Source organism: Rutidosis leptorrhynchoides, chromosome 6 (genome assembly GCF_046630445.1).
Source record: "Rutidosis leptorrhynchoides isolate AG116_Rl617_1_P2 chromosome 6, CSIRO_AGI_Rlap_v1, whole genome shotgun sequence".
In the NCBI taxonomy this organism is placed as follows: domain Eukaryota; kingdom Viridiplantae; phylum Streptophyta; class Magnoliopsida; order Asterales; family Asteraceae; genus Rutidosis; species Rutidosis leptorrhynchoides.
Genome location: NC_092338.1, coordinates 431,777,414 through 431,792,158, shown reverse-complemented (window position 1 = coordinate 431,792,158; position 14,745 = coordinate 431,777,414). Strand labels below are relative to the sequence as shown.

Sequence of the window (14,745 nt, the reverse complement as noted above, 5' to 3'; positions counted from 1 at the left end):
AATTACGAATAATAAAAATGCGATAAAATTAAATTGCGATAATTAAAAAGTACGATAATTAAAAGTGCGATTAAATAAAATAACAATAAATAAAAGTGCGATAATTAGAAGTGCAATTAAATATAAAATAAAGGAAATTAAATATGAAATAAAAGAATTATGCTTATTTAAACTTCCGTAATCATGATGTTTGACGTGTTGATTTTAGTTTTATGCCCTTGGGTTAATTGTCCTTTGTCCTGGATTATTCAATATGTCCGTCTGGTTTTTGTCCATAACAGTCCATCAGTCATAAATATAAATTGCAAGTGTCCTTGACAAATTATTATTATACCCGAAGTTAAATATTCCAACTAATTGGGGATTCGAATTGTAACAAGGTTTTAATACTTTGTTTAATGAATACACCAGGTTATCGACTGCGTGTAAACCAAGGTTTTACCACTTTGTTAACAATTACACCAATTACCCTTGAATGTAATTTCACCCCTGTTTTAATTATTCTAGTGGCTATTAATCCATTCCCGTGTCCGGTTAAATGAACGATTATTCGTACATATAAATACCCCGCCCATCGTGTCCGATCGAGTGTATATGGTAATTTATAGGGACGCCCAATTGTAAATCTTTATATTAACATTAACAAACTTTCATTTAGTTAAACAAATATAAAGCCCATTAATAGCCCATAGTCTAGTTTCCACAAGTGTCGTTCTTTTGTCCAAACCCCAATTATGGTACAAAGCCCAATTACCCAATTTTAGTAATTAGCCCAACATCATGATTACTTCGTTTTAAATAAGCATAATAATAACTTAGCTACGAGACATTAATATAAAAAGGTTGAACATAACTTACAATAATTAAAAATAGCGTAGCGTTACACGGACAGAATTTCGACTTACACCCTTACAACATTCGCTAATGGCGAGATTCCGGCGAGTTGACCAAACTTTGACCGCGTTTTCTGGGCTCGTTATAACTCCGTTTAAGTCGCCGTTTTTTGCGTTGGACTCGGTTCGACGAGACGAATCCAATGGTACACTCAAAATTGAATTTTGAGAAAACTTCCGAAAACCCAAAAACTCAACCAACGTCTCTAACCAAGCTCTTGATACCACTTGTTAGGAAGAGGGGATCGCTGGACGTTGGGAGATATAAATTTGAGAGAAAAACAACTCTATTACTCACAAGAATAGATTTACAGAGTATTACAAAACTCTTACAAAAAAACTCTCAAACTCACACACACTCTCTAGGTTGTGATTACACTTCTCTGAGTGATTTGGGATGATTTACAATTGAGGTTTGCACCTCTATTTATAGTAAAAATTCTATGGCGGTGGAAGGGTGTGAACGGAGATGGTGGGCGGCCGTCATCGTGTTCATCTTTGCTTCTTCTACATGGTGTTCAAAGAAGGCTACTTTGAACATCTAGAAGGTGAGCTTCTAGATTGTAGGCCGGAAACTTTCATTATGTGCTTACTTTTGTAGACGTTGACTTTTGTGTTGACTCTTCTTAAATTGTATGTTTGGGTATTAGCAGATTAATAAGAATGTCCAAGCCAATCTTATTTTTGGAATAAACAGTGTGCTTATTTTAAAGTGAAAAACTGAACATATTGTTATTTTGCTTTTGCAGTCTCTATTACACAAAGATTCAAATCGGGTCTCCTCCAAAAGAATTTTATGTGCAAGTCGATACAGGGAGTGACCTTTTATGGGTCAACTGTATCGATTGTGATAAGTGTCCTACGAAGAGTGACCTTGGTGTATGTATTAGTCTTTTGTACAAAACATTAAATTTGATGTAATCATCTTCAAAACGTACATCCAAACACTTCTAACGGTTAAGTACGTTGTTACCGACAGGTACCTTTATCTTTGTTTGATCCAAAGGACTCATCAAGTGCGAAAAAGGTATCTTGTGATGACGAGTTTTGCAAATCTACGTTTAACGCCCCTAGTGATGAGTGTAAAGCTGGAATGCTCTGTGCGTATTCTGTAGCATACGGTGACGGGAGCTCAACATCTGGATTTTTCGTCAATGACAATATAATACTTGCTCAAGTATCTGGAAACCGTCAGACTACATCTATGAGCGGGAATGTAACGTTTGGGTGAGTTTTCAATTTTGACCTGATCCGATCCATCCTACCCATTTTGACACCTGTGATATAGATTTAGGAATAAAGTGCTAAAGTTTATGTATAATGTTGATACGTTTGTGATCCAAGATAGGTGCGGAGCTAAACAAGCTGGGGAGCTAGGTTCGTCGGAACAAGCACTAGATGGTATTATTGGACTCGGGCAGTCACAAACTTCGATGCTTTCGCAGCTTGCTTCGGCTAAAAAGGTGAAGAAAATGTTCTCGCATTGTTTGGACGGTAATAAAGGAGGTGGCATATTTGCTATAGGAGAAGTTGTGCAGCCCGAAGTAAAAACGACACCATTACTAGGTGATTTGTAAGTGTAACGCTATTGTATTTTTGTTTATTAATAGCTTTAAAAACTCAAAATCTTTATACAATTGATCAATGAATGTGTGATGTTCTGATTATATATGTTTTGTAGGACGCATTATAATATCGAGTTGAAGTCAATTGATGTGAACGGTGATGCAGTAAAAATATCGTCAAGTATATTTAACTTTTTGAAGAAGCAAGGAGCTATAGTCGACAGTGGTACTACTTTGGCATATTTTCCTGATCAGATTTATAACCAACTAATGGAAAAGGTATGAATAATACTTTTGCTTCCACATTTAAGTTGTGTTTCAATCTTTTTTCTTTTATAATAAGTCTTGATGCTAACCTCAAGGTGTTGACCTGACTTCTCATAATGGAGGTCAGGGTTCAATCCCATGAGCTGCAAAATATTTCCCTTAAGGTTACCCGCCCATTTCATGGGTTTCGGAGGTTGCGGACGTTTTGCGTTCGAGCGTCACCCGAGGGGGTTTTGCCAAACCCGATGTCCGTATGGATACTTCCCTTGAGGTTACCCGCCCATTTCATGGGCCTCGGAGGTTGCGTATGTCTTGCGTTCGAACCTCACCCGAAGGGGTTTTATTCCACACTATGCCTGTATGGATTCGTCGTGGGGGTTTTCTCCCTGAGGGGCGATATGACTGTAATGTTCGTCCCAGTCAATGATCGGTTGGGGTGGGTTCCAACATCACGTTCGAATCCCCGTCAGTGACTTCTAACTGCCGTTCAAACAAAATAAATAAGTCTTGATGCTATTTTTTTGGCCTAGATCATGGCTGCACAACCCAACAACAAACCACGTACCGTTGAGAAGATCTTTAAATGCTACAAGTATTCTGGCAAGTACGTTTCTTTTAATTCATTTTCTTCTCTTGATAGTTAATGTTTGATGTCAGTTTGCTTAGTGTAACAAATATAAACATTTAAAGTCAAACTGACTTATTTTCTCTCTGTATTTCTTCCATGATGCAGCATAGATGATGGTTTTCCGGATATTACGTTTCACTTTGCAAATTCACTGTCACTCAAAGTTTCTCCCCATCAGTATTTCTTCCAAATCGACGTATGTATAAATATATAATATTTAACTTATATTGAAGTGTATCATCATCTGTTCTAGTGCTTGATTGACTTTTGATAACGGTAAGTATTATCTTCTCTGTTCAGGATGACGAATGGTGTATCGGTTTTCAGAACAGTAATCTTCAAGATAAAAGTGGAGGAGATCTAACTTTGTTGGGAGGTAAGTAACAATATGGATAAACATAGAATACGGGCGTCGTAACAGGACAAAAGGAGTAACTATATGGTCAGGTGTCAAAATGGGTTGGGTTGGGTTGACCCGTCAACATTGTCAGTCAACAAATTTCTAAACTAATTTACATATAAACAAAAATATGGATCCAAACATCTCTACCAGATCAGTACTCAAAACTGTATATGTACAAAAAGTCGAATATAGACTATGAGTATTTGAGCCGCATTGTTGAGCTTGTAGATCTGTATGACTGTTATTACTGAATTTCATTGAAAAAAAGAACTTTTATTTTATTTTTTATTTCATATGCAGATCTTGTTCTATCAGATCGGCTGGTTACATACGATATGGAAAATCAAGCCATTGGATGGGCCGATTATGACTGTAAGTATACTTATGTTCATTGTTCATCAGATGTCACAGCTATAATATAACTTATTCTCATTTTTCAAAACGCACATTGGATAGTAGGGATTAAATCTTGCTTACACATTTCTGGTTTGATGTCATTTTAGGCACTTCGAGCATCAAAGTGAAAGATGAAGGATCCGGGAATGTTTATGAGGTCGTTGCGAAAGATATTTCGTCGTCACATTGTACATATAATTCTAGAATGATTTTGGGATTGCTGTTATTTCTTGCAGCCATCTTGATCATGTAAACTGACTAAAATGTAATTGTATTTATACCCCTATGTACAGCAATTGTGTTTTTAGTGTACTTTTTTTGAGGATAATATATAGTACTAGTAGTATACTAGTTAGAGCACACCTAGTCGAAGATTTTATTCGACGTTTTCCCAATCCGACACTGAAATCCGGCTATCGTCGACTCCGGGTCGGTGTTAACCCGGTGTCGGGCTCTGGTGTCAGGTTAAGTGTCTAGCCAAAAACCTTGGATTCGTGGGTTTTAACGGCCAAAATTTTCAAATTAGGCACTGAACTATTTTTTCACTTTTACCTTCAGGTCTAATTTCAATGTTTATTTAAACACTGAATTAGACAATGAGTTTCATTGTCACGACTACTCGTGCTCTTATCTAACTAAATGGTTGGATTCTATGTACATATAAGTGTAAAAACACGTATTCCTCAAATAGCATAGAACAAAAAAAACTGCATCGTTTTTTTATTGTATTGTATTATATATTACTAGTGGAATGACCCGTGAAATCACGGATTTGTTTAAACGAAACAATTTAATGACATGTTTTATGTATTAAGTGAATGTAATGCTAAGGCAATTTATTTTAATGACCCGTTTGACTAAGAAACTTGTCGTTTTTTATAAATATATAGACACATGTATTTTCGCATACATATGTAACGTAATTAATTTCGTAAAAAGAATCCATATTTGAATATCAATAATAAGAATCCATATGTAACGTAATTATAATTATTATATTAAAAGTAAATAATAATAATAAAATTCGCTTAAATTTGAATATTTATATTCTTAATAATAATTATTATTATTAGTAATATTAAATGCATTTTAAATTTTTTTAGATAATTAAAATTACAATTTAGCAGAGATTAGTATTTCCTTTTATAAAAGATTTCGTATTATTTTTTAATTAAATTAATATATAATTATGACATCATCATTATAAAAATTAAAGGATAATTAGCTTAATGATGACATCATCATTTTAGAGATTTATATTACTATATAGATATAGAAGATAGATTATTACAATATAAAGTATTACATAAAAAAAGTTTAATCAACTCAAGATGATGTGCCCGAGTTCTATTTTTTTGGAAATTAGCATACTAAATTAATAATAACTATAATAACTAATAATCAAGGTTGAAGAAGACGCGAGACGGGGCCGAAACGGTAGCGACCTCAAAACATCGCAACAGAAAAAACAGGGCCGAGACGAGGTCGAAACGGATGTTGACTAATGTTGACTTATATATATATATATATATATATATATATATATATATATATATATATATATATATATATATATATATATATATATATATATATGTATATGTATGTATATTTACACATGTTTTAGAGCTAAAAAACCTTCGTTGACAAGTTTTTACCTATAATTGCTATTAGCGTTAATATAATACAAAATGGAATATTAACTAAGTCAATTTTGATTGATTTGACCTACTTATGGCCGATTTTAACAGAATTTCTGACTTTTGACCGGCGTTGACCCAATTTTTCCTACATTTGACCTGACTTTTGACCGTTGACCGGCTTATAAGAAAACGGGACTGGGTCGAAACGGTTTAGTCACCAAAACGCCGCAACGGGCGTCGCAACCGACGCAACCGACGCCGTTTACAACAGTGCTAATAATACATCAAATAAATCTTGGAAAAACTACCAAACTAATTATGATTATCAATTTATGATGTTGATTACTAATTAGTAATTACTCCATATAAATAATAAATAGTAATTATATTTTAATTATAATAAATTAAATAAAATGAAAAAACGCCGAGTCTAACACGGGAGAAGACTTTGAGCACGTATGAAAGCGACGGTCAACTTCACAACCATATAAATTCTTCCAATCATTTCTTTCAAAATACCTCTATAGTGTCACAATATTACCAAAATGCCTTTTAAATTATAATTTATTTTATAATTATAAGATTAGAATCACGTGCGAATTAATTAATAGCGAGAACCAAAAACTATCGAATAAACTACGACTACCTAAAAATGACTAACAATTGTTGTTGAAGACACTAGGGTGGCGATCAGTGACGGAGCTTGAACGTCAACAATGAGGGGCTATAATAATTTAATCAAAATTGTATGCACTATGCTAGCGAGGTTGGTGGGACCAATACTTAAATTTACCACGTCTAGTCTCTAAAACTATAAAATTTGCTATTAAGTACATATTTTTTTTGGGGGACCATGGCACCCCCCTGCCCTACATAAGCTCCGTCGCTGGTGGCTACTGAGCGTTCTGCAACCCTCAGTACTTATTTAAAAGGAAAAAATGAAAGAAAATAAAATAAAAAAATGATTTTAAATGTAAGTGGATTATAAATTATAAGTATGTTATATTAATATAACATCCAAAATTTATATGTACAGTTATATTTTTAAATAAGTTGAGTCCCACTTTTTATTTCAAATTCTAGCTATCGGCTAAAAATAAATTTTTTAAAAATGAAAGTGTAGAAAAACTCGATTAAAGTTTTAAGGTTTCGAGTTTATGATTCATTTAATATCCATGATCATGAGGATTTATTGAAAGGGGATGATTCTCACACACACTTTTTTGATCCTCACACACCTATTTTAACCTTTTACTCTTCTAATAATACTCAATTAGTGTGTGAGGATCAAAAAAGTGTGTGTGAGAATCGTCTCCCTTTATTGAAAAACCGAACGAAGATAACCGAATGAAAAGAAAATCATTACTCCTTCCGTCATAAAATAATTCTCATGTTTTGACTTTTCAAAGTTTTTCTTTCTCAATTTTGACTTTAAACATCTTTGCTTGTATTATATAATCTTTGATGAAAATTATATGAATGGATTGAGTTTCAAATGTACTTCTTATTGGCATCACTTTTATCATGTACTCCCATGTAGCAGAAATAAAGATGAGTTGAAAAAGATTGACTTTGAAAAATTAAAACAGAAGAATTATTTTAGGACGGATGGATTATTGATTTTCTAAACACCAAACTTATAGAGTTACAGGCCGATTATCAGTTGTTGCAAGAAGACAAAACAAATTGACGCATGAACTCTCTTAGTTTCTAGTTCGTATAATTTAGCTATTATATGGAAAAAGAAAAAGAAATATCATGTAACTGAAAGAATTTTTTTTTTTCTGTATATTTGTTGGATTTACCTATTATAGCTTTAATGGCTATATTTAAGAAAATAAATAGTGTTTAAATGATACTATATTCAAATTAATAAGATGGTTATTAGTGGTGATTATTAATATGTTACAAAAAATAATATATATCCTAATATCTTAAAGATAACTCTTAAGTATTATAAGAAATGAATGATGCTTAAATGATGATACACTCAAATTAATAAGTGGTTATTGGAGCGGAGGGGATTATTAATTATTAATAATAATTAATTAATAAGTTAAAATCTTAAAGATAAGTTCTTAATTTTATAATTAAAAAATCCTCCCCATAAACTAATACAACTATTTATTTATTAAACAGAATGTGATGGGGGCCGCAACATCAATACAAGATAATATGATTGGCTCCTGAGACGTGTAGTGATACAAGTGGATACTAGCCAAAAGTCAATTCAAGTCAATTTTTCTTCCATTTTTCCATTGAATTTTCACCACTGTTCGGACTTTGAATTTTACTAATTTTTCACACTACAATAAAAGTTTTATCTAACATAAAAGTTTACTGCTTAAACATAAAAATTACAATCCCCTCGCCAATCTGTTTATATAAAGAAAATGGTCAAGGAATATTTTTATTTATGTTATAATTCAGTAGGCTTATAACTAACTTTAGTGACGTGTTATAATTCAGTAGGCTTATAACTACCTTTAGTGACGTGTTATAATTCAGTAGACTTATAACAGAATGTGACGTGGTTTTTGACTGTGGACTATTGATAATTATTAGAAGATATAAAGAGAGAGAGAGAGAGAGCGTGTATATATGAAATATATATATCATTCAAGCAAGTTACATGATTACATTTGATAATCATTATTTGACTTATAATTAGGAGTAGCTGTCATCCATATTTACTTTATCACAACACTCCCCCTTGGATGACAATTTTATTAGCTCGGATATTGACTATAAATTACTGCCTCGTTAAAAACCTTGTTAAAGAAAACTCATTGGGAAAAAACTTTAGCTACGGAAAAAAGAGTGCAGCATAGAGTTGACTCCCCCTCAAGTAGACATCGTTGATCTTTTACATCTTTTGAACATGCCTCATGCCAATATTGTGAACATGCGTTCTAAAAATAGCAGTTGGAAGTGCTTTGGTGAAAAGATCGGCAGAGTTTTTGCTGGATTGAACATATCTCATTTCAATCTGGTTGTCTTTAATGAGATTTTGAGTATATGAGAAGAATCTAGGAGGTATGTGTTTTGTTCGGTCACTTTTGATATACCCTTCTTTCATCTGTGCTATACAAGCTGCATTATCTTCATAGATAGTTGTTGGACTTTTATCGCGTTCTATTCCACAAGAATCAGTAATGAGCTGTGTCATTGATCTCAACCAAAAATATTCCCGAGTAGCTTCATGTAATGCAATCACTTCGGCATGATTTGATGATGTTGCAACAAGTGTTTGTTTTTGAGAACGCCATGATATTGCAGTACCTCCATTTAGGAATACATATCCATTTTGAGATTTAGCTTTATGTGGATCAGATAAATAACCTGCATCTGCATAACCAACCAAATCTTGTTTTGATTCGTTAGAATAAAATAATCCTAAATCAGTAGTTTCTCGAAGGTATCTAAATATGTGTTTGATCCCATTTCATTGTCTTTTGGTAGGAGCTGAGCTGAACCTTGCCAACAAATTAACTGCAGAAGAAATGTCAGGTCTTGTACAATTTGTAAGATACATAAGAGCTCCAATTGCACTAAGATATGGTACTTCTTGTCCCAGGATATCTTCATGATCTTCACAGGGACGAAATGGAACAGTGTCAACATTAAGTGATCTAACAACCATAGGAGTACTTAATGGTTTTGCCTTGTCCATATTGAAACGTTTTAAAATCTTTTCCGTATAAGTTGTTTGATGTACAAGTAAACCATTAGGCATATGCTCAATCTGCAAACCAAGGCAATACTTGGTTTTTCCGAGATCTTTCATTTCAAATCCTTTCTTTAGAAGTTGAATGGCTTCATGGATCTCTTTATTTGTACCTATGATGTTAAGATCATCGACATAAACGGCTATGATCACATATCCGGATGTTGTTTTCTTAATGAATACACATGGGCAAATAAGATTATTGGTATATCCTTTGCATATCTAGTAATCACTTAATCGTTTATACCACATGCGACCCGATTGTTTCAACCCATATAAAGACCTTTGTAACTTGATTGAGTACATTTCTTTGGATTTTGCATTGGTTGCTTCTGATACCTTAAATCCTTCAGGTATCTTCATATATATATATATATATATATATATATATATATATATATATATATATATATATATATATATATATATATATATATATATATATATATATATATATATATATATATATATCACTATCAAGTGATCCATATAGATAAGCAGTCACAACATCCATGAGATGCATTTCTAAATTTTTAGAAACTGCCAGACTGATTAAGTATCTAAAAGTAATTGAATCCATAACAGGGGAATAAGTTTCATCATAATCAAGTTTTTGAGAAAAACCTTGAGCTACAAGTCTAGCTTTATACCTTGTAACTTCATTTTTCTCATTTCTTTTTCGCACAAAAACCCATCTATATCCCACTGGTTTCATATCTTTAGGTGTGAGAACGATAGATCCGAAAACTTTTCTTTTATTGAGCGATTCAAATTCAGCTCGTATTGCTCCTTTTCAATGATCCCAATCATGTCTATTTTGACATTCCATGACAGATTTTGGTTCTGGATCATCATCATCATTCATGATGTCATATGCAACATTATATGAAAATATTTCATCAAGATTTTTCATTTCATTTCGGTTCCATAATATTTTTGAATGTGCATAATTAATTGAAAATTCCGTATTGACATCATCAATCTCCTCTGCAGAAGGTATATTGATTTGTGGTTCTTCTTGAACACTTTCTTTTACCTCATTATCAGCTGATTTTCTTTTTCGAGGATTTTTATCTTTGGAACCATTTGGTCTCCCACGTTTCTGGCGTGGCAAAGACTCAAGAGTGACATTATTGCCAGCTTTTGGAATTTCAATTCGAGCTGGAACATTTACTGCTGGTATATATGATTTAGTCACTCTTTTTGTATCTGTAAATGCATCAGGCAATTTATTCGCAAGTTCTTGCATATGCATTATTTTTTGAACTTCGATCTAGCATTCTTTTGTGCGAGGATCAAGATACATTAATTGAGGTTCACACCATGAAACATCATTTTCTTTATTTTTTATTTCTCCCCCTAATCTAGGGAACAATGTTTCATTAAAGTGACAATCAGCAAAACGTGCTGTAAAAACATCACCCGTCATGGGTTCAATATATCTTATGATTGAAGATGTTTCATATCCAACATATATTCTCATCCTTCTTTGAGGACCCATTTTAGTGCATTGTGGTGGCGCGATAGGAACATAAACCGCACAACCAAATGTTCTAAGGTGAGAAATATTTGGCTGATGGCCAAAAGCAAGTTGCAAGGGAGAATATGTATGACTTGCACTTGGTCTAATGCGAATTAATGATGCAGCATGTAAAATTGCATGACCCTATACATATACTGGAAGTTTTGTTCTCATTATCAATGGTGTAGCTATTAATTGCAATCGTTTGATTAGTGATTCGGCTAAACCATTTTGTGTATGCACATGGGTAACAGGATGTTCAACAACTATCCTAATAGACATGCAAAAATCATTAAATGCTTGAGATGTAAACTCACAAGCATTATCCAATCTCACCCTTTTAATAGTATAATCAGGGAAATGTGCTCTCAATTTAATAATTTGAGCAAGAAATTTTGCAAATGCCACATTTCGACTTGATAATAGACAAACATGAGACCATCTACTAGATGCGTCTATTAGGACCATGAAATATCTAAATGGCCCGCATGGTGGATGAATTGGTCCACATATATCACCTTGAATTCTTTCAAGAAACATTGGTGATTCTTTTTCAACCTTAAGAGGTGATGGTCTTATTATCAATATTCCAAGTGAGCATGATGTACATGGGATAAGTGCATCATGAGGGATATTTTGATCCATCAATGGATGTCCATGTGTATTTTGAATTATTCTTTTCATCATTGTTGATCCTGGGTGGCCTAATCTTTCATGCCACAGATTGATCATTACAGGATCACATGCCTTTTCATTAACTACCATGTGTGCTTCTGGTACATTTATGTATGTATAATGTAAACCAGAACTAAGTCTTGGTAGTTTTTCAATCACATGCTTTTTGTCAGTGATACTTAAGTATTTATCATTTTCTGTAGTCACTGACTGATAATCATATCCATTTTAGTATATGTCAGAGAAGCTTAACAAATTTCTCTTTGACATGGGAGAAAATAAGACATTTTTTATCAGAAAATTTGTACCATTTGGTAACATGAATTTTACCTTTCCCATTCCTTTTATTAAATCCGCAGGACCTGATATAGTATGTACCGTTCCTTCTGTTGCTTTAAAATCAGTGAAATATTTTTTAGATTTGAGTATAGTGTGTGTGGTACCACTGTCTGCAATACAAAGATTCCCATCATTTGACTGATTTTGCACTCCAATAGTGTACATCATGAACTTTAAAATATGAGAAACAAATAATGAGTACATAATTCATCAATATATTACATTCAAAATATGTTATAAACGAAAGTACATAATAAGAAAAGATATAGTAAAGTAGATATGGTATAGATCGTAAATCTATATCCATTTATTTGATATGGACATATAATAGAAAATTTATTCATTAAAGTAATCACTTGTTGGCTCAGTAATTTTTGTATCAAGGTCATCTACAAGGTTTGCCTCTTTTCCTTTTCCCTTTAGAGATTCTTGATATTGATTAACAGAATATTGATTTGTTCGACAGTTCTTAGACCAATGTCCAATTTTACCACATCGATAACACGAATCTTCAATATTCTTTGAAGAGCTTCCTTCAACATAATGATTTGTGGGATTGTATGGTAGTTGAAATTTATAATTTTGTGGATTATTATTTCTTTGTCCACGACCACGGCCACCGTAAATATTACGACCACGACCACAACCACGACCATTACCATAAGGGTGATTTCAAACATAGTTATGATTTTTATTATTGTTATGGTAATGGTAATTTCCATGATGATGGTTTTGGCCAATATGACAACGACCTCGCCCACGTCCTCGTCCAGGTGCATTTCTTTTTTTATTATTATTATTGTTAATAGCATTAGCTTCAGGGAATGCTAGTGCACCCGTAGGACGAGATTCTTGATTCTTCATCAGTAACTCTTTATTCACTTCTGTAACTAAGAGATAAGTTTGAAGTTTGGAAAAAGTTTTATAATTCTGCAATCTTAAATTTTCTTGTATAGTTATGTTTGCAGAATGCATTGTGGAGAAATTTTTCTCCATCATATCGGCATCACTTATTTCTTGACCACAGAATTAAAGCTTTGAATGGATCTTGAACATGGCCGAGCTGTATTGACTTACTTTTTTAAAATCTTAGAACCTTAGATTTCTCCATTCTTCCCTCGCAGCTGTGAGTAATATTTCCTTTTGATTATCGAATCTACTCTTGATACTTTCCCATTAAACATGTGGATCTTTGATAGTGAGATACATATGTTTTAAGGTGATATCAATATGTTTGCGAATAAAAGCAATTGATTTTAATTTATCTTGATCAGAACAAGTATTGTTTTCTTTTAAAGTTTCTAGAATACCCAATGATCCAAGATTTATTTCTACATCCATGACCCATGATGTGTAGTTTGTTCCCGATACGTCTAGGGCATCAAACTCAAGCTTTGATAAGTTTGACATTTTCTATTTTCAGAAAGATGAATAACATAAATTATAATCATAATCAATTTCTAACAACATGAAATTAGAATCATTTTAAATTCATAAGTAGCAAACAACAAAATAATGGTATGATTACAAATAACAAAACCACAAGGGCAGGATAGAATATAGGTTCACCCGGTGGTATATTAGCAACAATGATGATAGTTAATATGACCAATACAATAGGAAAAATCATCCTTGTGTGAATCATCTTTACAAAAACTTTTTGAGAGTGGTAATCTGAGAAAATGAAGATTGATTTGTGAAAATGTGAAAAACGGAGATTTTTATTTTATATTTGAAAAAATATAGTCGTTGTAACGTCGTCAGTTGACGTTAACAACTGTTATGTATACATGACCGTTGTAACGTCGTTAGTTGACGTTAACGACTGTTATGTACTCGTTATATTAATAATAATTTTAATAAAAGAATTTTATTAGTATAAATATGATTACTATAAAATACATTTAGTATAAATATGTCATGACCCGGATTTTTCCATGGTTATATATTGAACGATATTAATATTTACATGATTAAATGTTTCCAACATGTTAAGAAATCAAACTTGTTAAGACTTGATTAATTGGAACGAATTTTATGTAAACGTGTGACAACCCAATTTGTCCGATGATTCACGAACGTTATAACTTGTAAATGACACGATAAAATATATATGAACTTATATATATATATTTAACATGATGAAATGATAATTAAGTATCTCATTGAGTATATTAACCATGAACTATATACATAAAATGAGACTACTAACTTAAGGATTTTGAAATGATATATATACGTAACGATTATCGTTGTAATAACGTCTTAATATCTATATATCGTATTAAGATATATTAACACACTATGTTATCATGATAATATAACAATTTAACATCTCATTAGATATAGTAACAGTGGGATTAATTACATTTAAAAAGGTTGTTAACTTAAAGGTTTCGAAACAACACTTAGATGTAATGACTAACGATGATTTAACGACTCAGTTAAAATTTATATATATATATATATATATATATATATATATATATATATATATATATATATATATATATATATATATATATAGTGTATTAAGATGTATTAATACACATTTGAAGGAGTTCAAGACATATATCAAAACACTCATAGTTAACAAAAATGGTTACAATTCCATTCTCATTCATTTTTATCAACAATTCTACTCGTATTCGCTCGGTATTTGCACTCGTATTATACCCAGCTTCTAG

The 14,745-nt window shown here is 32.3% G+C and overlaps 1 protein-coding gene across 2 annotated transcripts in view; it reads left to right on the top strand.

Annotated features, from left to right (window-relative positions):
• Positions 1–4,470, top strand: part of LOC139853074 (aspartic proteinase 36-like) — a 46,940-nt gene extending 42,470 nt beyond the window's left edge. For both annotated transcript variants that reach the window (XM_071842440.1, XM_071842439.1), the window contains 9 exons: positions 1,643–1,772; positions 1,873–2,120; positions 2,242–2,466; positions 2,575–2,737; positions 3,256–3,329; positions 3,459–3,549; positions 3,654–3,729; positions 4,057–4,128; positions 4,260–4,470. In XM_071842440.1, the coding sequence (XP_071698541.1) occupies positions 1,643–1,772; positions 1,873–2,120; positions 2,242–2,466; positions 2,575–2,737; positions 3,256–3,329; positions 3,459–3,549; positions 3,654–3,729; positions 4,057–4,128; positions 4,260–4,405 (1,225 nt within the window). In that variant the 3' untranslated portion in view covers positions 4,406–4,470. The remainder of the gene's footprint in view (positions 1–1,642; positions 1,773–1,872; positions 2,121–2,241; positions 2,467–2,574; positions 2,738–3,255; positions 3,330–3,458; positions 3,550–3,653; positions 3,730–4,056; positions 4,129–4,259) is intronic.
• Positions 4,471–14,745: the final 10,275 nt, after the last annotated feature.